Source organism: Populus nigra, chromosome 2 (genome assembly GCF_951802175.1).
Source record: "Populus nigra chromosome 2, ddPopNigr1.1, whole genome shotgun sequence".
Taxonomy (NCBI): Eukaryota; Viridiplantae; Streptophyta; class Magnoliopsida; order Malpighiales; family Salicaceae; genus Populus; species Populus nigra.
Window position 1 is genome coordinate 35,371,538 of NC_084853.1, and position 25,143 is coordinate 35,396,680.

General features: G+C 33.7%; 1 protein-coding gene and 1 long non-coding RNA gene across 2 annotated transcripts; both read left to right on the plus strand.

Moving 5' to 3' along the window:
• Nucleotides 1-13,595: 13,595 nt before the first annotated feature.
• On the plus strand, nt 13,596-19,492 carry LOC133682681 (serine/threonine-protein kinase BSK2-like). Its single transcript, XM_062106151.1, has 8 exons — nt 13,596-14,769; nt 14,952-15,085; nt 15,762-15,867; nt 16,298-16,383; nt 16,626-16,814; nt 16,928-17,086; nt 17,307-17,420; nt 18,578-19,492. The coding sequence occupies exons 1-8, from the start codon at nt 14,289-14,291 to the stop codon at nt 18,827-18,829; spliced, it is 1,521 nt and encodes a 506-aa protein (XP_061962135.1). The 5' UTR covers nt 13,596-14,288; the 3' UTR covers nt 18,830-19,492.
• A 3,841-nt stretch (nt 19,493-23,333) lies between these two features.
• LOC133682099 (uncharacterized) lies at nt 23,334-24,925 on the plus strand. Its single transcript, XR_009836608.1, has 2 exons — nt 23,334-23,529; nt 24,522-24,925. It is a non-coding gene; the product is annotated as an uncharacterized LOC133682099 (long non-coding RNA).
• Nucleotides 24,926-25,143: the final 218 nt, after the last annotated feature.

The following is a 25,143-nucleotide window of genomic DNA, read 5'->3' on the forward strand; positions in this document are numbered from 1 at the left end:
TATATCGCAACCAGTTTATAATTATCCATTAGGATTTAGCCAAAAGTTTAAAAATACCATAAAAATTAATTTGTTTAATTAATATTCAGGGTATAAATTTTACAACGTAATGCATACTCTCGGTATTAAATTAAATGAATTAATAGCATTAAACGTTAGGAATTAGTTGTAGCCTTTATTATTTGAGAGTATAAAATTACATTGTAAAGTATATCCTCAAGTATTAAAGATACAAAGTATGAAATAAATGCAGTGCTAAAATTTAGTTTTTAGAATAGTTAGGATTTAACCGATAAGGTAGAGACTTCCTCACGAAGAGATATCTTCTTTGAACCTTAGATAAGACTAATAATTAGAAACATGACTTAAAATAAAAATCAATCAATAACGCAGATTACCATAGGTAAGGAGCATTGGGGTGATACATCTTCTCCTTACACAATTAGTCCTTTTACCCAGACTCTCGCAGACCATAGGTTTCTTAGTGACCATAATACTAGATGGCGACTCTCTCAAATCATAATTTTATGGTTAAACTCAAAACACTCCTCATTCTAGGAGACAGGTTTGTCATTCGACGTTTTGCACGTAAAGACATATATCATTATTCATAACATTCTTGATGATTCAATCGGATAATTTACCATACAATCAATTATATTTTTATCTTTATTAACTCTTTCCAGTCTCTCCAAATGACAATTCAATTTAATTCGATATTAATACATTTGATCTAGTTTCTTACCTCACCTGAAAATTAATCTCTGCTGACAATAATACTTGTCGATATCATTAGTCATTATCCTTACTTAGTAATTAATCAATGTCGATAACGCTATTCAATGTTATCATTAGTCATTTTCTTTCTCCAGTGACTAATCAATACCTTTGATATCATTAATTACACTTGCCTGGTAATCAATCAATATCGATATCAATACCTTTGATATCATTAATTACACTTGCCTGGTAATCAATCAATATCGATAACGATATTTAATGTTATCATTAGTCACTTTCTTTTTTAAGTGACATATCAATTAGTGTTGATATCAATACCTTTGATATCATTAATTACCCTTACTTGATAATTAATGCATGCCGATAACAATATTTATGACTATTGTTAGTCACTTTGTTTTTACTGTGACTAATCAATCTATCAATTTGCATAATACTACAAATTTTTTTTTGTCATTCTTATTTTGAATTACCAACTTAGTTTCTAACTTCTTTCCTATAAATCACTTTCCTTCTTTTGCTTTTACAATCTTTTCCTTTACTAAAATTTCTACATGATCTAATCCTTTGACATTAATCTTAAATAAGATAATAAATATTAAGATAAAACACATGGTTAAATTATTATTTTAGACACCAATGTACCTACCTAATGTACGTGAAGGTCGGCACCCCTTGGTTGTGTCCTTCCCGTAACAAAGTCCCTGAAAACACCATAATCATGTTATCAACATTTTCATAGACACAATAAAGGACCCTATATGGCCTCTCTCTCTCTTTACCAATGAATCTTCATTATTTTACAATAAAAATCTCATTCATATTATCATTTCATTTGTCGGTGCAATATTTTTGTGGTTTCACCCTTCTAAAGCTTTCTTATAGTCCCACCATTGGAGGAACCAGAGGGGGAGGTTTGTAGAATTTGTCATAACTCATTTTTGGGTCCCCGCATAAAAAAGGAGAAAATCAAAAAAATCAAAAAAATATTAGCAAAAAAATAGAATTGTGAAAAAAGAATGTCAGAATGTTCAGAAAATGATCAAAAATTGGTTGAGGAGGTTTAAAAATACAAAAATTATGGGGGTTTAATTGAATTTATGGAGGTTTTGATTGCAAGAAAAATTGATTTTGGAGTTAATTTGGGCTTTAATTGGAAGAAATTCAAGTTCTTGGATCAAAATATAATTTTTGAGAGTTAATTTGGTCAAATCAGGGGCTTAATAGCATAAGTATTGAAGTTTGATGGCCAATTAGGGACTTAATTGAAGAAATCCAAAACCAATGATCAATTTGCAAAACATGCGCAAATTGAAGGCTAGATTTTGAATCTGACGCGTTTTTGGTGCTAATTCCCATTTAAATGAAACGACACGTTTTGGGAAAAACATCATCGTTTCATCTATTGTTCACAAAAAAAAAGAAGCTAGAAATGGTGTCATTTTGAAACGGCACCATCTTCTTCTTCCCCTGGACGCGTGAAACAGGGGAAGAAGAAGATTTTTCTTCCTTCCTCTGTCACCGCCATCCAACCTTCAAAAAGACGCCGCTTCCCCTCTAAAAGATGCCGACTTGCCAACCACTTTCCACGTGTTGGACGGATGGTGGAGGGGCGGCAGCGCAGTGGCCGCCCCAGCCACGTCTCCCTCCCCGGGAAGGAGAAGAAAGAGAGAGAGAGAATAAAGAGAAGAGAGAGACCCAAAGACCGAGAGAGAGAGACAACAGAGAAGAGGGAAGAGATAAGAGAAGAGAAAAGATGAGAGGAAAAGGAAAGAAAAAGGAAGAAAAAAAGACAGTGAAGGAAGAAGAAAACACAGAGGAAAAAAGAGGAGAAACCGCCAGCCACCATGCTTCCACCGCCAGCATCACCGCCACTCTAGGTAAGCCCTCTGCCCTTTTTATTTTTCCTTCACTTCTTCCCTCGCCATGCAAGACGTGCACAGTGCACATCTGCAGGCGGGGAGAAGTTGGTTACTATGCTTATGCACAGTAACCACCTAATGTGGGCCGAGCCGAGCCCAACCCATGTAGTTGGGTTGTTTGGCCCAACCAATGTATTTGGGCCTGATCCGGCCCATTTCAATAGAAAATTAAAAATATTTGTTTCCGCATTTTATATTTTTTCTGCGTATTTTTTATGTCATTTTGATTAATATCAGGCAGTATTTTTATATCGTAGAAATACAAATCCGGTATTAAAATACTCGGTTTTCGTCAAAACTGCCAAAAATACAAAAAAAATATGAAACAAAAGAAAAAAATGTTTTTTTATGAATACGACCAAGTGTCTCAAAGCTAAAAAATCATATTGTATTTTTCATACTCTAAAAAACAATGTTTTAGCATACATTTTGGCTTTAAATAACCAGTTTATTAAAGTCAAGAGAACATTAGCCAAAATTTCAAAAACAACAAAAATTTTATTTTGTTTTGTTTTAATATCAGGGATTACAAATTTATATGTAAAACGTATTCCCGATATTAAAAAGGTATTTTCTGTTAACAACATAGAACAATTAGGTTTGTACCCGATAAGATAAGAACCTCCTTATTGAGGAGGGCTTTTCTTGACCTTTTAGATGGACCAACAATTAGAAAACGCAATAAGACCATAACTTTTATCAGACATTAAAATAATGCAGCTTACCTTAGGTAGAGCGTAGTTGGAGTGCTAATACCTTCTCTTTACTCAACCAGTCTTCGTACCTGCTCTCTAAGACCAGTTAGGGTTCCTAGTGACCAGAATACTAGGTGGCGACTCCCATTTAAATTTTCCACTGATAAGAGACAAGAATTCCTTGTCTCTTCATATTTTTTCAAAAATACACCATATTCCATCTTTTCCCTGAGAGTAGTGGATGATCACCGCAACGCCACACACATGCGACAGTATTCATGACACTATGGAAGTAGAAAAGCCAAGAATGGCTATGGTTTTTATTTTGTAGGAGGAAGGCATTGAACCATGCCTGTTGGTAATCCCAATATGTATAGGAAGTATTGAAGTCCTGGGGTTTGTATGGAAGTGTATGGGAAAGGAGAGAGGTTGATGTAAAGGTTGTCCCCAATCTTTAGGATGGATAATTTTGTAAATGATGTATGTAGAATATACCGGTTCAATGTGATCTGTATGTAGAGGGAAGATGCATTATATTTATGTTAGCTAATGACAGTTGATTCAGTAGATATAGAAATATCTAGAGCAATGGTTGTTTGTGTGTGTGTGTGTGTGTGTCTAAACACACATAATCTATATGCAATTATAATTGGTGTAAACACTCTCTCAACCTCACTTGGCTGAAACCCTTATAGGCATGAAATAGAATAGAGTTTTCTTTTATTTATGTAATTCCTTATTTATTTAATTCTATTATATTCATAAAATTTATGAATCTTATCAATATTTGAAATAAAATCTTCCCTAACCGCTTTCTCTCTTTAGACTAATGGGTGTATAAGGAAAGGGACTAATTTTTTTTCTTAATTTGTTTAATTCTTCTACTTTCCCTACTTTACACATGTTTCTAAACTTGGTTCTAACAATAATTTACCCTTTCAACCTCTTAACCATAGATATTCATTCTTTTCATAATACACAAAACATCAAATGTTAAGTTTTCAAAGTTAAAACACAATATAGGTTGTTCTTACCTTTAAACAACAAGAAATCAAAGAAGAATTTGCAAGAAATTTAAGTCTCTCTCCACTTTTTGCTTTCCTCTCTCTCTTGCCAAGCCTCCTTTTCCAAGCTTTTAAACCCTTTAAAATCACTCTATTTATTCCTTTAATCACTCACTAAGCCTTAGATTACTTTTAAACTACCATTTTACAAGAGATTTAGTAAGAATTTGGTGAAGAAATTCAAAGAAAACCTTAACGCTCTCTTTTCCCTCAAATTGTCGGCCAAGAAGAGATGGAAGGGGAATTTATACTCTTTATTTTTTTATTTACTATTTGACCCTTTCATTTTGCTTAATTGTAAATTGATCCCCTTTATTTTATCTATTTACATCTTGACCCATGAATTCTAAAACATTCTTTATCTTGTCCCTTATTTCCTTTAAAAGTTCAATTTCACACCCAATTCCCTCATTGATGGGGACACCGAACCGGAAACATTGGTTACGCACGCGTATAATTATAGACGATGGAGGATAGCCCAAACCATTGAGAAATTGGGCTTTAGCTTATGTTTTTGGGTTTAATTTATATGAACTTTTAGTTAAGGTTTACGAATTTTGTTTTATTTGTTGGATTGGGTTTAATTATTGTTGGATATTTTATTTAAATGGGCCATAAGCCCAATTGCTTATTCTAGTTAGGGTTTTAGTATAAATACCCTACTTTTCTAAATTTTAGGGGATTTTTGATGATTAATGAAAATTTGCAGATTTTGCATCTCCCTACTCCCCTCTCTTCTCTTCTTTGGCTTTCTTCTTCTCCTCTTCTTCCTCTAAGCTTCTTTCTTTTCCCGATTTTAATTCTTTTGCTTGTTGTCCCGTGTCAAATTTGGTATCAAAGGAAGCCTTTTAATTGTTCTTACAATTAAACGGTCTATAATGTTTATACTAAACCCTAGATCCGGTTTGATCTGGAAAAAAAAATCCATGTTAAAAACCTACTGTTCTGATTACAAGAATTTACTGTTCACTATTCACTATTGAAAAATACTGTTCATCCTCAAAATGCAGCAATCTGGAAACGCCGATCAGCCTGCCTTCTTGTTCTGCTTTGAGTGTTCTGTCTTCTTGATTATCCTCATTTTCTTGAACCATCTTGTTTTCATTTTCGTGATTCATCAAGGCCTCTGGATCTGCAATTTCTTGATCTTGTGAAGACTGATGACTGCATAGACCAACAGTTTCTTGTGCTGTGGCTGTTGGCTGCAAGTTCACGACCTCATGAATTTCTGGTTCCTCTTCTTGCTTCACCAGATTCCCTTCTTGTAGAACCCCATCAATGTTCTCAACTGTGCTTCTGACTTGTTGGCTATCTGCTCCACCTTCGCCTTCCAAAAGAGCCAAACCTACTCCAGTTTCTTGAATATGCTGCTCTTCAACAGTTTCGAAAGAGACCAGATTTTCAGCCACAAACAAATCCTTCTTGTGCTCCCTTATACTTTCTTGCACAACTTTCATTTGCTCCTCCTCTTCATGACCTGGCCCAACTTCTCTTTTATCTTCTACATTGATACGCTTTTCTTCTTCTACTCCCAAATTTCTATCCTTTTCATTATCTTCTTGCTCATCTTCTTCAACTTGTGGAGCAGGTGCTTCCCAAAACTTATTAGCTAGAGCAGCCATTTTAACAGGATCAGATCTACACCTCATCAACAACAAAGCATTCTTTGGTGGTATACAAATATTTACCCTTGCTTCTTCCTCTTCTTGCAAATCCTCATTTCCTCCAAATTTCTCATCTTTAAATTGAATCTCTTCATAGACATGTCTCCTATAGCTCCTCCTCCTCTCATCTCTTTCCTCTTCGACTTCTTCTTCTCCAACCACCAACTCTATCTCCCTCCCTTTCCCTTCTTCCTCTTGCACTGCCACCAACCACCTAGCAAACACCGCCCCACAAGAGCTACTGCCATTGTTATTAGATCCTGCTGCCGCTGCCTTCTCTTCTTTCTCTTTTTCACTTGCCATGCATGAAGACCGGCAAGGTAAAAAGCAATTAAACTCAGCTCCAAAAGTCCTTAAAGCTTCACATATAGTCACAGGCAAATGCACCCATCTTGGATTCCTGGATGACAAATCCTCTTGTTGCTGCTGCTGATTCAAGAACTGATTGTTAATCAAATCTTGATGATTATTGCTCCCTTCAAAAGCATTGCTGTTTTGGTCTGCTCTTCTAAAACTTATCTCCCCTCTCTTCTCTGATCTTGTTCTCAGTTTATTGCCTTGTTTCTTGGTCTTTACTCTCACTTGACCAATACAAGTTTCGAGCTGGTTTACTTAAGTATCACGATGCATTTAATGTTGGAGATTATTTCATGATTCAGATTAGACCTGAACGGTATTCTTTGAAAACCGATCATAAATTGCAAGTAAGTAGTGCTAGACCATTCAAAGTGTTGCATATGATTAAATCAAATAATTATGTCATTAAATTGCCATTAAACTTTGATATTAACTCTACTTTTAACATGAAAGACCTCAGTATTTATAAAATACAGCCTATCCTTGATGCTCCTTTTGATACGCCTACCTCATTATCCATATCTTTGGCACAAAAGGAACATATTAATGCTACTTTGAATGCACAAGTTGTTTTTACCAGGGGTGGTGAACTTCAACAAATCCCAGTATATGGGCTCGACGACCAGATGCAGACTATACTTGGATTATCAGAGAGACATCATAACAGCTTGATCCTTATCTTTGAGAGCATTATCGGAGCTGCCTTGACCTATACTCGACGGGGTCGAGTTCTTCCAACCCCGGGAGAATTGATGGGGACACCGAACCGGAAACATTGGTTACGCGCGCGTATAATTATAGACGATGGAGGATAGCCCAAACCATTGAGAAATTGGGCTTTAGCTTATGTTTTTTGTTTTAATTTATATGAACTTTTAGTTAAGGTTTACGAATTTTGTTTTATTTGTTGGATTGGGTTTAGTTATTGTTGGATATTTTATTTAAATGGGTCATAAGCCCAATTGCTTATTCTAGTTAGGGTTTTAGTATAAATACCCTACTTTTCTAAATGTTAGGGGATTTTTGATGATTAATGAAAATTTGCAGATTTTGCATCTCCCTACTCTCCTCTCCTCTCTTCTTTGGCTTTCTTCTTCTCCTCTTCTTCCTCTAAGCTTCTTTCTTTTCCCGGCTTTAATTCTTTTGCTTGTTGTCCCGCGTCACTCATTATTTAATCCTTTCCTTGATTTATGAGTAGCATTTGTGAGCATTTTTTTATTAATACATAAAAAAAAATAAGAATGTTACATTATTGTTGTTCTTCAATCATCTCATTAAATTATCTATTATTCCATCAAGGTCATAATTCATTCAAGAAGACCTCTGGTTGCCTTGGCTTTAAGAACATGGAACAACATCAACTAAAAATCATCAAGAATAAAATTAGGATTGCAATCATATTCTATAAATGCAACATCTTATTATGACTTCCTCCTAATATAGTTATGTAGTGTCATTGATGCCACTACAATCTGCACTTATGATATGTATGGATATGCCAATATGTTCTACAAAATTCTCCATCTTTGTTTCCACACTCCAAATGCACGTTTAATGACATTGCGAAGTGACAAGTGTGCACGATTGAATCGCTCTTCCCGGCTTGTTGGTTGCCCACGACGTTGAAAATCTTGGAAATGATATCTCTCACCTTTATATGGACCGAGATATCCATACTCATTTGGATAGCATCAACCAAATAATATTTCCCTGCAATGATAAGTAAGAAAATTATAACAAATTTAATAATTGTTATAAACACAATTTATCTAACCTTAAAATGAGGCATAAATCTCGGATTCATCGCAATTTCTCGTGGAGTGTTTAAAAATTCAGAGTCCTCTAGTTTAATTATATCTACTACAAGCAAACAAATTGTCTTCAATACTTCATTAAAATATCGACTCACAGTTTTACCATAATGTTGAAATCTTTTTTAGACTTGCTTATTTGTTGCACCTAATGTAATGGTGTACAAAAACATTGTCACAATCTCAATAACACTTGTCCTTTTCGATGTTTTCAACCTATACTTTGTTTCCAAGTCATAACAAAGATTTTGTAACGTAGTTGCATCCATCCTAAACATGTTAACACATTGTTTCCAGTGTCCTCATACGACTTCATTCAACCATCTCATCCTTACGTTATATGAAATCATACAAGGTTTCTTATGCATATAAGTAGCATAATACATGTGTAAAGAACTAGCGGTGCACAACAATAGTTTTTTACGATCAAACTCTCGTTGCCAAAATGATTCATCCTCGTCATCAGTACAATTTTCATCTTCGTTTTCATCACTATCATCAACATTGTCATCATCATCACTAGTTTCGCTGAAATCATCCTCATCATCGCCAACAGCATTAGCTTCTCCATTACCATCACTAGCAGCTCCACCACTATCATTGGTACCACTATAATTAATATGATCAATTACACAATTCATCATGTTATCATAATTGTCGTCATAATTAACACCAAACATAGCATGAACCCATTCATCTGCCATATCTACCTACACAAATTCAATTACAAATATTTGTATTCATTACAATTCATATCATACAAAAAAAAATCCATCACTTTTCATATATCAATTGACTACACTATTTATCAATTTGAAAGATATGAAAAAAATAATATCATGTTATAAATTAATAACATCAATTTTATTCACAACATATATAGAAAAAGAAAAAAAATGAACTTCATGTTTTTTTTACGTGTTTGGAAATGGTAAGTAAAGTATGACAAAGAAAAATACGCACTAGATTATATGCAAGGTTTTTCACGTGAAATAAAAATTCAATCAATTGTTTTTGACTTAAATAGTTAGGTCGACTGGAAACTTCATTTGATGCTGCGTATCACTAAAATACCTATATGCAAAAAACCATCATAAAAAGAAACAGTTTGAGGACAAACTCTAGTAAAGAATTGTATATAATTCATACAAGATTGATAAAAGGTACGACTAAGCTTGTATTGAAAGACCATTGAACTTCATTGGCATTGAATTTAAAAACAAATAAGCCTTTGTTTTGCACTGAAAGTTATGGATAAAATTGGAGGACATAAGAGTAATTTACAACTACAATTTATTTTGTATGAGCTCCTAAGACTAAAAGTTTTCTTATAGTAGTGTATTGAAACGTTTATGAAGGTTATTTTTTATATTGAAGTTACAACATGTATTATATAGGAATCTGCAAGTATTGTAAGATGAAAAAAATGATAAAAATGCTTTTACAAGTTTTAGTAAATTATTATAACCAAACAAATAACATATAAAATATAGTCTGCATCAATATACTATAAAAAACTTTTATAAATTGATAGAATACCCATATTATATGTCAGTCCCAATTACGAATATGTCTGACATATATTCTCTTGTATATATATTTTGCCAACTTTTCATACATTATATCCACTATTTCATTGTCACTATTCCTATTTCATATTGGCATGACCAATTTCTTTTGATGTTTTGATGAGATCATAAATAAATAATTACTGGACTTTGGTTTGCTTTTCAATTGTATGTACTCTAATTTCTTTTCAACTTGCAGCCTTGTATATAATTACTGTCAAGAAAAAAACGTTGGAATAGTTTTATTTCACATGACTTATGTCACAAAAGTCAAGCATTAATCATATTGGTTTGTCTAAAGTTGGACATGATGAAAAATATAGAATTGTTATGCTGAGAACCATAACTCTATTAATTATTGATGTTATAAAAAGAATTGTCAATTCAATTTACTTGTTGTAATTTCATGTTTTGGTTTTCAGTTCTTTCTCTTGGTGTCTCACATTTTTTTTTATTCTATTATGATTTGAAACAACGTAAACATACATAAATTTTTAATTTTGTTGGTGATGTGTGATTTCTCATTCATGTTTCATAAAGGTTGATACTAGAAATTTAACATATAATTGGATCCATATTGTTATTGCTATCAATAACATTACAATAATAGAACTAGTTAGGATTTGAAATTTTTCTCCGGCACCTAGATAAGAACATTCATAATAATTCACCATCAACATAATAGCAGACAACATAACAAGTTTACCAATATGGTTATACATTTAAAACATATTAGATTAGCAATATGCAAACAGATTTAAGAACATTCATAATAATTCTCCCTCAACATAACATCAAACAACACAATATGGCTGTAAATTTAAAACATGTTAGATTAGCAATTCGCAAACATAATTAAGAAATGTGGTTCTCTACTGAAATTAGCACTACTTTTCATGCTTCAATACATCAGCCTTATGACTCAATGTCCCATTATTCTAAGCTTGTATATCATTTGGCACCACAACAAAACTCCCATAACATCTAGCTGTTAAAGCAATTGACAATAAAATAGAAGAATTAACCACAACATAATTGTTCAAGATAGAACAAAAACTAAAAGCATCATTAAAGTAATATTAACCTTGATTTAGTGCTTTTGACTTCTCTGGTATATTTTTTAAAGCCATTGATACTTCCTATCAATATCTCTAATTGATGCCCAAATCTCTCTTTTATTCTTCTTAAACAAGTACTTAGTAGTAAAACAATATAAGTCATCACCGAAAGTAATTTCAGGTATGGAATGGACCTTTACTATCACCTCACTAATACTACACCTTATCTTATCCCCACTATCATTCCTGATTGAAACACAATCAAGTAGATGATCCTAATGTGAAAGTAATTGAGCTCCAAATTCATAAGGTTTTTTGTTTTTCTTTCTACTTTGCCCACCGTATTGTTCCCTTGCTTTTCTCTCTCCACTCTTATTTGTAGTAATGTTATTTCCCATATTAACTCAAGCAACTAAATTGTAGGCATCGTTTGTATGATTGGGAATGACATCCTCCTCTGAATCACTATTTCCTTCCTTCAGATTTTCTTCTTCATTAACATTAACATCCTGAGTGCTTTAATTCACAGCATCATCATCAAGTAAAGTTTTGGAAGATGGAGTCCATGCATAATGTAAAGTCGCCACAACATTGCTGAATATTCTATCAAACTTTCTGCAAAGTAATGGTTCAATCCCAGTATGTCTAAACTTGTTTAACCATTTGATTCATATATAAAATAAATATAAAACATCAAATGCACAAACCATATAATACATGCTAAATAGTTTAAGAAACATGATTTTCATTATAGCTTTTGAGTGAAATCATTGTTTACTAAAACTATAATTTTATATTTTATGGTTTTGCCTCTCCATTAAAAAAAAATTAATATTGATTATTAGGGGTATTTAGATATTTTTCACAAGTTTCATTAATTATTATCAAATTGACCGGAGACAAATAATTGTTTTTTCATTTCAAAGGCATCGTGAAACAACCAAAATATCACTAGAAGCAAAATATTTTAAAATTGACGTCAATGGGCAATTTTATATTTTCACAATGATTTTTTTTATTATTATCAATTCAGCTAAGGAGAAATTTGATATTTGACCAAATATATATAGAGTGAAATGACCAAAATACTCTTATAAGTAACAAATTTTACTGGTGTTAAAGGGGGTTTTTTTGGTCTTCGAGTAATGATTTTTTCCGTTATTATCATGTTAACTTAGGGGGAATTTGGTATTTGAATAAATATCAAAATAATAAAAAACAAAAAAAACAAAAAGGTTGGGGAGTGTGTGGTGCAATCTCTAGTGTGTAGGAAAAGTCTGCGCCCTTTAGGCGACGCATGCAGCGCCTCTCGGCATTCAAAAATGTCCTTTCACTAAGTCATTGGAAGAGTTGTTATGTCCTTTTCTTGGTGGTGTGACGCGTGTTAGCACTAGGGGTCTAGTTTATCGCCGATGAACCTTTATTTTTTTTCTCTCTCTTCTCCTTAAAATTACAGTTTCACCTTCTTTATTGTTGATATTTCAACTTTAGTCCTTATTCTTTTGAGTTCTAATTTTTGTTCTTAACTCTTGTGTGGAAGTTTTATTCATTTTCAATTTTATTCTTCCATCCCAATTTGCCATATATTACTTTTTCTAATTTGATCTTCATTCCTCTAATTATTATTTTGAGTCTTTTGTTGAATTGATTTTTTTTTTTCAATTTCAACTTTCAATCAAAAATTTATTTTTATTGTTATTTTAATTTTGATCTTTATTCTTTTGGTTGTTTTTTTTGCTCCTTTTGTTTAAATTTTTTTTAAAATTTCATCGTTCAATAAAAAATAATTTTTTTGTATTTCAATTCTTTTATTTTTTGTTTTTTTTGTTTTGGATCTTTTATGTAATTGATATTATTTTTCCAAGTTAATATTTCAACATTTAATTGGTTAGAAATTGAGTTTCATGATTTTTTCAGACATGGTGCTTTTGGTCTAATTTTCTGGGTCATGGGATTGAAAAGTTAACGCGAGTTAGATTTTTTTATTTATCATTTTTACTTATTTTTTTTTAGCTTTGTAGTTTCTTACATTTTCTTTTCTATTGGGTTATTCCGATTTCATGACCTGAGCTACGGGTTTAACAGGTTAATCCTAGTTAACTTGCCCCTTATTCCCCGAGTTATAAATTTGTCATGCGACCTCGAATTGACTCGAGTTGATTTTTTTGTCATTCTTTTATCAAACTTTATATTTTTGTATTTAGTGAGATGAAAATTGAGCTACATCATTTGTTTTTTTTTATAAAAATGTTTTTTTTCCACAAGTTATTGTTATTATTATTATTTATTTTTAAATTTGATTAACTTGCTGTCATTATCTTTTTTTATTATCTAATAAAAATAAAAACTAACTTATTTGATTTAGTTCAATTCGTTATATATTTTTTTTATTTTTAAAATATATTTTTGCTATGTGAACATTATTTTTAATAGAAAAAATCTTTTGGTCTAATGCATGTCCACTCCTAGAGGATTAAAAAAAATTATGATTCAATAAAAATGAAAACTAACCAAATTTTTTATATATTTTATTTATTTATTTGAGATAGATAGTAAAAAGCTTCAGTAATATTTAGTATTAGTTGTTTTTTTTTTTAAATATTTGATTTTTTCAAATGGGCTGCCTTCCCGGACACTACCTTCCTGTCCTCTAGCACCGCTTTTCGGGGGGAAGCATCTTACTAGAACAGACCCACAGAGTTACTTTTCTAAATTTGACAATCTCCTTCTCTTTCCTCAACTCTTTTTTTCCTTGTTTTGGAACTGCCTTCTCCTCCTCAACTTCTTCATGTCTGCCTTCATCCTTGTTTCAGAGCAATATAAGCATAAGATGACGATGACGATGACGAAACAACAGTTTCCAACAACAATTATTTATTAAAAAATGAAATCAGTTTGCTCCGCCATACACTCACTGTCTGAAAAACCTGAGCCAGAAAAAAGAAAAAAGAAAAAACTAATATATATGTTCTCTCTCTCTTCACGTGCTGGCGATGAACTAGTCATGTGACCTCCCTCGTCTCTAGTGTTTTGAGCATGCAGACAAGAGAGAGAAGAAGGCCTGATCACCTCCCTCCTTCAAGTCTTTTTGACTTTTGAGTTCCATCTTCACTACTACCTTGTCATTCTCAGTGGGATTGGATTGGAGTGGAGATGGTATCATTATAAAGCAGTAGCAGTGTCTAGTGGTAGCGATCAAAGAAAGAAGACCCCAACTCCAAGTCAGTCAACCTCCATTAAATTTACACAATCTTCAACCTTTCCTTCCCAACCACTTCATTTACGCCCAACTAAAATAAATGAATAAATGTTGATTTCATACTACTGCTACTAGGCTAGTTCTTCTGCTACTGTGTATTTCTCTTATAGAAAAAAAGGGATAGTATAGTCTGTCCTCTTCCTGTAATAATGGGTTGTTTTCAGTCCAAAACCACCCATCTAGCTTCTCCTGATCTAGACCGTCCTCTCCCTGAAGAAGCCAAGCCAGATCTACCCGCTAATGACCAACCTGACTCCCAAGAAAATCACGATCAAGACCAACTCGTCCCTCCCTTCAGGGAGTTCTCCTTGGCCGAGCTTCGAGCCGCCACCAATGGATTCAGCAGCGATTTGATTGTATCCGAGAGTGGAGAGAAGGCTCCCAATGTGGTTTACAGAGGAAAGCTCAAGAGTAATAATAATGACAATAGTCACAGGCTTGTTGCTGTCAAGCGTTTCTCCAGGCTCTCTTGGCCTGACCCGAACCAGTTTCTCACTGAGGCTTCTGGGGTTGGAAAAGTTCGCCATAACAGATTGGTCAATTTGATTGGGTGCTGTGCGGAGGGTGATGAGCGCTTGTTGGTGGCTGAATACATGCCTAATGACACTCTCTCTAAGCATCTTTTTCACTGTACTGCTGCTGCTACTACTTTTATGAGATGATGTTGTTTGGTTACTCTTTTTTTAAAACGTTTTGGGTTTCTTTTTCTTTTTCTTTTTTTCTTTTTTTAAGCATCTTTAGAATCATCTTTTTATTTATTTTTTCATTTTTGAAAAATGATTTCTATGATCAAGTTGCTCTGTTTATGGCAGGGGAAAAACAGCCTTTGCCATGGGAAATGCGTGTCAGAGTTGCTTATTACATTGCCCAAGTGCTTGATCATTGCAATGCCCAGAACCGCAAGATTTACCATGATTTGAATGCCTACAGAGTTCTTTTTGATGAGGTTACTTAGCATTCTCAAACTTGTTTTGCTGCCCTCTTGTTCAATGTGCCACAGTTTCATCGAACAGTTTTAAATTAAAGCCTGGATTTTTTGTTACATGCAATCCTCCCGTGTGAAAATGGAACAATATAAAGTCTCTAATAACTATGTAATCTTTCTTGATTCTCTAAAATTACTTTAGGCATGCATATTGACCTGTGCAATAATCTTGTTGAATACAAAAAGATTAGGATTGTGTGCATTACCTTCTACTTGTTATGACTATTTTTGCCTACCAGCTCTCTCTACTTGTTCATGTCTTTGGCATTTACCTATCATCTAATCACTCTCTATCTAACACCATGCTCATCACTCTAATCTCTGCCACATCATTGTGACAACTGACAACCATTACCGTCCATGATTTTTGCTGCGGATGCATAATGTGAAGTATGGCATGTCATTGTAACCTGGCAAAAATGTCAAGAATTTCTCTACGTGATTTGCTTGAATTGCATATGCCTCTGTAGTATCTTTTTCATTTGTAGAAGTTAAACTCTCCAATTATTCTATATCTCTGTTTTTCTACCTAGTAAAATGCCTACATGTTTACACAGACTAATTTTCACATCGCCTTTAATAACTTATTCTGAACTTTTGTGGTCTTTTGTTTCACGTAGTTTCATCTTTATGCCAGGATGGTGACCCCCGATTATCTAGTTTTGGCTTGATGAAAAATAGCCGGGATGGGAAAAGCTACAGCACAAATTTGGCTTACACACCGCCAGAATTTTTGCGAACAGGTGCATTCTTATAACCCAGCACTGAGGCAGATCAACTCTTGGAAGTCTGCACCTTCCAGTATATGATGTCGGGCGTAAACTGCAAGGATTATTAAGCTAGAAATTAAAATATTAATCTGTTGTACATAAACTCACATTTGATTGTCCTTCAGCCACTGTGAGTTTATGGAGTACATTCACATCATCAAACAAGTCAAAAACAGTATTGAATCCTATCCTACTGACATTGATTTTGAATAAAAATCTTATTCATGCGTTCCATTCTCTCAAATTGTTCTCAAAATATTGACATTTCAGGATTTTTTTTTATCAGTACTGGGAAGGAAAAGCATTGAACCAGTCTTCTACGAATGTCTGATTTTGATGATACAAAGAGATTAAAATTGTGTACTTACATCACGGTTTATGATTGGATGCCCAATTATTGCAGGTAGGGTCATCCCTGAGAGTGTGGTATACAGTTATGGAACTGTTCTACTGGATCTTTTGAGTGGGAAACATATCCCTCCAAGCCATGTATGTTATCCTTGTAACTAATCCTTATCTTTTTGAAACTATTTGTTTTACAGTGGCATCCCAATACCTGGATCTCATTATGCCTTCTCCTTCCTAAGCAAATATAGCGTGTTACCATATGTGAATTGTTAATTCTGTGATATAGATCAGCTGGACTTCATATTCTGACATTCTGACCAGTGACTAGTCATTGGGTGTTTATAACTTGGAATAATTATTTCATATGAGATTTGTTTCTACAGGCATTGGACTTGATAAGAGGGAAGAATTTATTATTGCTGATGGACTCATCCTTGGAAGGACAATATGCAAATGAAGACGGAACTGCTTTGGTTGAACTAGCCTCAAAATGTCTACAGTATGAGTCCAAAGATCGACCTGACATTAAGTTTCTCCTTACAGCAGTGGCCCCTCTCCAGAAACAAAAGGAGGTGATTTTTCTTTGATCTTATTATCAATGGAAAACAGGTCTTTTTTCTATAATGGGATAGTTGAACTTGTGTTGTAGCCGTACTAATGCATACTTTCAAATTGGTTCTTCTAGGTTGCGTCTCATGTGCTAATGGGTCTATCTAAAACTCCAGCAGCGCTGCCAACCATGCTTTCCCCACTTGGAAAGGCTTGTGCAAGGATGGATCTTACTGCAGTGCATGAAATTTTGCTTAAAACAGGCTATAAAGATGAAGAAGGTGCAGAAAATGAGGTGGGTTGTGGCGATGCATGATTTCCTTTGTTTTACTCACTTTCTATTGTTTGGTAACATAATTTGGCTTCTTTATTTATTGCCAGTTGGTTTCGCTTAGTTGCCTGTACTGTTTTAATATAATCAACCCTTTGCTTCTTCATGTTTCTTTTGCATGCTGCCGGCATTAGACGTCCTTATTACCATCGTCTAACTCTCTGTATATCTGTTTCCTTTGAAGTTGTCATTTCAAGAGTGGACACAACAAGTACAAGATATGCTGAATACAAAGAAATTTGGGGATATTGCTTTCAGAGACAAAGATTTTAAAAATGCCATAGAATATTATACAAAGGTATCTCCCTCTCTATTGGTTGATTCATTTACAGTAAGTCGTGGAATGTTATAACTAGTATTGCATGCTTGATTTCTATCTAAAATGAATTTTAATTTGCATGAAAATTGGACTTTTGAACTTTTGGGTTCCCTTGTTTTATTTTGCTGTTTCAATTTTTGCTGAGTGGCATGGGTGGTTTGGTTCCTTCTTTACCATGCCGTGGAGTATCATGTGTACAAAAATTAGCTGAGCTAGCCAAAAAAAAATGTAACGTTGTAGAGGCCTGTGAACTACAGGACTAAGTTGATCAACATTTGCCAATCAATGATAGATATGAAGATAAAAAATTATAGGGGCCAAATCAGATACTTGTTCTAAAGATGGGGATTAAACTCAGTGTACCCTCACCATCTATTAACTTCAACTCTATTATAGTTTTGTTTGGACAGCTCCAAATGATGCACCATGACATTAAGTTTAAACCTAAAATTTATCATGATTTTCTTCTTCCAACTTCAGTTTTTTTTTCAAGGGCACTTCCATGTGAATGTCTCAGTTCCATAAGTATAATCTAGATCTGCATAATGTGCAAATGCTTTTGCAACCTAGAAGCAGCTGCGTGCCAAACAAAATCCCCCAAGTGCGTCTGATGATGGGTTTCAAGCCCACCTTTTGGCAGCCTGGGTTGCCTGCATGTTTTTTACTTCATCCAACCCTGTAACTAATACACGTCCTTCTCTAGCTCAAGATAGCCATTAGATATCCCAAACAGAACCCTATCATCTTAACTTCTATCTAACCTACACCATTCCGGAAGGAGAATTAAGAAGTGAATGATGTGATATGACAAGCTAGACATATCCATGGAGATTCGATGATTATATTGCCATACAGTGCGAGCCTCAAATGTCAGTTTGGCTCTCTGCAATTTATTGGGATGGATGTATTTAGCATCATTCTGCCTCTCCAGTGTCATCTATCTTGCCTAAGTTGCACAGCGTGTCTGAATTTTATAACCATCTTTAGTTTTCATGCAACTTGTTCTTCGTGTCCTCGATCTCAATAAATACTGACCATTTTATTTAGAGCTGTGAATTGTGCTCTCCTAGTTGAAATAGTATAATTACCATAAGTCTGCATGAGTTTAATTGATATCATCATCTTTGGGAATGCAGTTGGTATCGATGATGTCTGTTCCTTCTGGTACTATTGTTGTGAGGCGAGCCCTGTCGTACTTGATGATTGGCCAGGAAGAGCTTGCATTGAGAGATGCAATGCAGGCTCAGGTGTGTTTGCCGGAGTGGCCCACCGCATTCTACATGCAAGCTCTGGCGCTGTCCAAGCTGGGAATGGAAAGCGATGCTCAAGACATGCTTAATGACGGGGCCTCATTTGAAGCAAAGAAGCAGAACAGCTGGCGCATTTAAAATTATGAAGGCCCTGCTGTCGTCGGCATGGGTTTGGGCGGCAACTGGGGAAGAGATCTTACGAACATGTCGAGGGCAATTACGCTTAAGAGTGGATGTTGCCTCCCTTTTTTCAGGAAACGTAGTAATTTTCCCACAGAAAAAAAAAACAGAATATATATAAAAAACTTAATTTAGATGAGAAGAAATAAGTAGAGAAAACAGCGAAGCTAGAGCCAATCCCCTTAAGCAAGCGTCCTAGCTGCCTACGTAGCGGGTGGGTAAGAACGAAGTAGTGTAACTCTTTTGGCATGCGAGCCAATGCAGATGGCCGCCGCGGCAGCAGCAGCAGCTGGATGATGATGGATTAAGGAGACTCGTCAGAAACAGCAGTAAACTATGTTGTCATCCAGTTTGAGGTGAAATAGATGAAGAAAAGAGTGAAGAGGTTGTTATTGTTCTGTAAGCTGCTTGTGCTTGAAAGACAACCACCACAGCCATTGAATGAATGAAATATAGTGTTGAGAACATTTTTTGTTTTGGGTAGTGTAAGTGTTTTTAAATTATTTTTTTTAATTAAGTTTTTTTATAAGTTTTTTTAGATTGTTTTGATGTTAAAAATAAAAAACAATATTATTTGGATATATTTATTTAATTTAGAGTATGAAGTTGGAATGGGATAAATTTTTACTGTTTTTATTTTACAAGTAATTTATTTTAATTTTTTTAATCAAAATATTGAAATTGTGCTTTTAATAGCAATTTAGTTCAAGCAACATTATTAAACAATTGAGTGATTTTACAACATATTATTTAATTAATAAACAGTTTAATGTGCTTAACATTACAACATAAGATCCATAATACAATATAGCAAGGGTTTTAAAAGGTCCTGGAACTACACTGTACACACAGAGACAAAACTCCTGTGCACTACAACAGTGCTTCCTGGGCAACTCATTGCTTGCAAGTTTTGTTATTGTTTTTTTCAGTCGTGGGGCTCCCTGGACTTGCTTTGAAATGGAGACAACAACAGTGATTCTTTTGTGGCTCTCAGGACTTGCTTTATAGGATGAAAGTTCTTGGAAATAATACACTGTAAACATTGAGGAAAAGTCCTGCTCACAGCAACAGTGCTTCCTGGGCAGCTCAGTGCAAGTTTTGTTATTGTTTTTCTCAGTCGTGGGGCTCCCTGGACTTGCTTTGAAATGGAGACAACAACAGTGATTCTTTTGTGGCTCTCAGGACTTGCTTTATCGGATGAAAGTTCTTGGAAATAATACACTGTAAACATTGAGGAAAAAGTCCTGCTCACGGCAACAGTGCTTCCTGGGCAGCTCAGTGCAAGTTTTGTTATTGTTTTTCTCAGTCGTGGGGCTCCCTGGACTTGCTTTGAAATGGAGACAACAACAGTGATTCTTTTGTGGCTCTCAGGACTTGCTTTATCGGATGAAAGTTCTTGGAAATAATACACTGTAAACATTGAGGAAAAAGTCCTGCTCACAGCAACAGTGCTTCCTGGGCAGCACTGTTGCGTTTGAGTCAAAATACCTGTTCACTACAACAGTTCTTTTTTTGTGGCTCTCAGGACTTGCTTTATCGGATGGCTCTTTCTGATAGGATTGGTTTTTTCTGTGGCTTGGCTTGGCTAGGCTAGGCTAGGCTAGGCTAGGCTAGGCAGGGTCTCTGTCTTTCTCCTCTGTATATGGATGCTCAGCTTGCAATTCTCTCGGCGGACAAGCTTTCTTTTCCAGGAATTAAGGGTGTAACTTGCGTTTGACAGTATCTGAAGAGGTTGCTCGAGCTGGGGGTGGTTCCGCATGCTAAAGATAGGTTGGAGGGGGTGCGTTTCTAAGCCTTTTAAACTGATAGGCATTTAATGCATGTTGAGGCTGGCGTGCTTGCTTAATTTAGGATAATTTTAAAATCAAGTAATTACTTAGATTTTTTTAATTTTAGAAATATAATCTTTATATTAATTATATTCCAGTTTTTAATTTCTAAAATATATTTTAATCAAGTCATATTTAATTAAATCATCATAGTTTAATTTCTAACTAATAATTTTTAATGTAGGTGACCCTTTAAGTTTCTAATTTATTGACCCAAATATAAATTATAATTCTAATTTAATTTATTAAATAATTTAATTTACTATTAATTCAACAATTAATTAATTTATATTTAAAGATCATGTGCATCGTCTAGCAACGAGTTATGATCCCCTAAATATTAGAAAATGTCATTAGTGGTTTGACTTAACCTTTCACTGATTGATTTTTTAGTATAATTAAATATCATTTCATCAATAATTTTTTTATTTAATATTAAAGCATGAAGTATGTCTACGATGTTAAATCAAGTTTGTTCTCTACATAATAATCATTGAATGTTTGAATGAGATTTGAAACTCTTTTCAAATCTCATTCCACATTGGTTGATTTCTCAGTCAATACCATTTGAAAACAAACGAAACATTTTCTCTAATTCACTTAGGGAAATAAATCATCTCTTGATTACTCAAATACCTTTATATAGTTCATGTTATACCTAATGTTTGCCCGTTCGTTACGTTGATTAAAATAACATATAACATGATCAAAATATAATATTTTTTACATAAGATAACTTAGTGATCTTAAGTCTAAAGATCATTCACACAATCGTCACGTGAGCCTTTGCATAGACATACGTAAACTCTCTATATGGAATTCTAATGCAGGTCAGTTTAGTGTATATATCTTATGACAAGTACCTACATATTAGTTTTAGATATTTCTTATACCCCAGTTTATGAGAAGAACTGCTTCTTTTCATAAAAGAAAAAACATAATATGTACCAGTCTCTATGGCTCAAATAAATTTACAGGTTTGACATGTTAACTCTAGTTTACTCAAGTTTTTTTTTAGTTTTTTTTAATTAAATATTTTTCTTAGTGTTTTCCTTCAACATTAGATCGATTGAGAATTGAATTTTATAATTTATTTTGATTTATTTTCTATGAAATTATCTAGGTCTTATGACCTAGGTTATCTCATTTTTTTTTTTAATTTCATCCTTCAATATTGGATTAATTGAGAATTGAGCTTCATAATTTTTTTCAATTTATTTTCTATATGTTATCATGATCTCAAAAACTAAGTGTAGACTTAATATGTAAACTCGGGTTGATCAAAGTCAATATAGTATGTTGTCGTTTTAATTTTTAATTTTTAATTTTAAATATCTTCTTGATTTTTTTTACTCAAATTATATTTTTATCACTTGTTTGAGTTTTTGTTGGACCGTAAAGTTTAAGGATGAAACTAAAAAAACATTTAAGTTGTCACGCAAAAAATACCTGAATATTTTTTTTATGTTTAAAGCAATTTAATCTGATCTGCAATTTAATGCAAGACAATGATTAATCAAAAACTAAAAGAACTTGAGGGAAACCTAGCTCCTTCATTATTCATATAAATAGTAAAGGAGCTGGTCTTTTTTTTTTAAGAAAATCTATCTTTCATTTTTTTTTCTTTTGATTGTATCCTTTTTGGTTTTTTTTTTCATTTTTGAACTGGTTTTCAACATTTTATTTATTTTTAATTGGTCTTTATAATTTGTTTTGATTTACTTTCTATAAGATTATAATAATCTCAAACACACATATTAGTATTTGGTTGATGATTAATTTTATTAGTGTCTATTTTTGTTATCATATCATTAAATAAAAAATAGTTAAAATAAATAAAAAAATTAAACCCAGTGGAGTTAATGATCCGGGTCATGAGTTTGACGAGTTAAGTCACGAAACTTGAATTAATTGGGTTAAACCGCAAAACTCGAGTCAATCCGCCTTGAAATTTTTTCAAAGTCAAACCACACTCTTTACTGGTCATTCAGGTTGCTTTCAAACCCATCAAGTTGACTAAATCATGTCGGGGTCACTTCTTCACGTGTTAAATTTAAACCCAGACTGAGTGAAGAGTCAGGTAAGGAGATTTCAAGGTTGACCCGCTAAGTCAGACCCTTTTTTATTCTTTTTACTCTTTTGAAAAATTGTATCTTTTTTTCTTCTTCAATTTCATTATTTAACATGTAGTTTAGTTTAAATTAGTCTTTATAATTTGTATTGATTTGTTTTCTATGAGATTATCACAATTTCAAACATATATCATAGTATTTGATCATTGCTCAATTGTACTTGCGTTTATTTTTACTATCATATTATTAAGTAAAAAAATATTTTTAAAAAAACAAAGTTGTTATGATTTGGATCGTTAGTTTGGCTTGTTAAACCACAAAATATCATCTTAAATTTTTTAAGTCAAATCATTATTTTTATTGGTCATTTAAGTAGTTTTTGAACTTGTTAAATTGATCTAATTACATTAAAATAACCTTGTTAAGGGTTAATTTTAAACTTGAACTAGAAAAATAATCGGTAAAAAGATTTTTTCTACCAAATTAAATTTAATAAAAATATTAAATAAATTCATGAAAGCTGAACATTTTTTTCATATTCAATTTTTTTTTAATCCGATCCATGGCATTGTTGTGGCTAGTAAACTAGTATAGTATATTTAATAACTATTGTTAAAAAGAAAGATAGGAAATGGAAATACTCCAGCATCATCCGTCTGGCGTTTTCTGACGCTGTATTATCTTATCATAGATAATCATTCGGCCAATCCATAACTGTGAACACTCCAACCCGCCAAGCAACCATCCAGATCCAGAGGTATTGTATTCACCCTCCATTTCGAATAATCATTTTTTTATATAGATCTATCTGTCTCTCGTATTTCAATTTGCTGCCTGCTGCAACTGTTCTATTCTGATTATTATGTTATTCATTTTTTTTTCAATTTAAGAAAAAAGAAGCTTGGTTTCTGTGGGAGGGAAGGAAAGCGAATTCGAATTCGATTTGTTTTCTGCTTTACGTTTGCTCCGCCTTAATTTGCAATCTTTGCCTCGCCGGCTGTTGCCTGTTTGCTTTGCATAAACAGAGTTTCTTGTTCTATGAACTTCTCGACCCTTTCTTAAATTTATAAATTCAAAACCATTGATTTTCTTTCATTCTTTCTTTCTTTCCAACGAGAAAATAACTTTAGATTTTGGTTTCATAAGCGAGAATTGTTTCCAAGGGAAGGGTGAGTGCTTCTGCTCTTTTTCATAGCTTCAATTCTCTGTAAATCAAACTCGGATTTTGGTGGATTGGATTGGTGTTTCTAAAATATTGTTGTTGTTCTATATATATATATATAATCTGATTGTTAATGAAGCAACTGGAAAATGCTTCCTCATTACATTGCTCAGGGAGGATTTCTTTTTTTCTTTTGCTTTGATACTCTTACAATTGCCGCGCAATTGTAGAATTCCAACCTGATTTTTATGCACCCGTGCACTAGGTTTTATTACCTTGTGAAAATGGCAATGCAAAATCTTGCTGGCAGATTGCAGATTAACCTCAAGCTTATATGGGCTTTTAAATCACTCTGTAAACTTCGATGAATCGTATTTGGCTTTTACTTAAAGGTTTGGTGAAGTCCGGAATTGGGTTATGCAGTATATATTCATTCATGGCTGGTGTTACACGGGGATGCTTGTTCTTGGTGCGTTTGTGTGTTGAACTGGTTATTATTTGCTGACTTGGAATTCAACGCTCTACTCATGGTATTCCTTTCAAGCTCGTTTATTTTCGCAGCAGAATGATGTGTCTTGATGTTACAGGAATAGCAGCAGACTGGTATTAATTTTATGGATAAGATATCTTCTGGCAAAGAGGTTCATGAGGAGGAAGTAGCAGCAAGGGAGTCGCTCATAGATATCTCGGACTTGTTGCCGGAAAACTCAAACAGCACTGAGAGGCCGAGTGAAGTGAAAGATTATTTTGATGGAACAGAAAAGTATAGATCTGAACTGATCTCCATATCCAATTCTCAATCACCAGATATCAAAGGCCTACCAGTTCCACTTGGAGAACCGAGCGATTAGCCTGGACAGCAGGTTCTCTTATGTTACCAGCTTTTCCTTTCTGTCCCTTTTTTTCTCCCCGCAGCTTCTTTTTAACTGTAATGTAATCGGAATATCGGATGCTTACAACTGAAATGATACATCGTAAGTGTACTTGCAAAGACTGCTGTCTACCATTGCCTCATGACTCCGGTGCATTTCTAGAAGTTATTCTTTATAATATTTATGATATTCATGGTATAAAGACATGACATTGGAAAATAAGTATTTTTTTCCTCTCCAACACTCTAAAAGTTTTGTTCGAATAATACAAGCTAAAAAAACTATTTGAAAAATAATATAAATTTTATAAAACCATGATTGGTAATAATAATTTTAA

Bases quoted from the DNA above. Each gene is read 5' to 3' on its own strand.
- LOC133682681 (XM_062106151.1), top strand. From the start codon at position 14,289: ATGGGTTGTTTTCAGTCCAAAACCACCCATCTAGCTTCTCCTGATCTA. The intron at 16,815-16,927 runs GTGATTTTTCTT...TGGTTCTTCTAG, and splicing joins CTCTCCAGAAACAAAAGGAG to GTTGCGTCTCATGTGCTAAT. The intron at 17,421-18,577 runs GTATCTCCCTCT...TTGGGAATGCAG, and splicing joins CCATAGAATATTATACAAAG to TTGGTATCGATGATGTCTGT.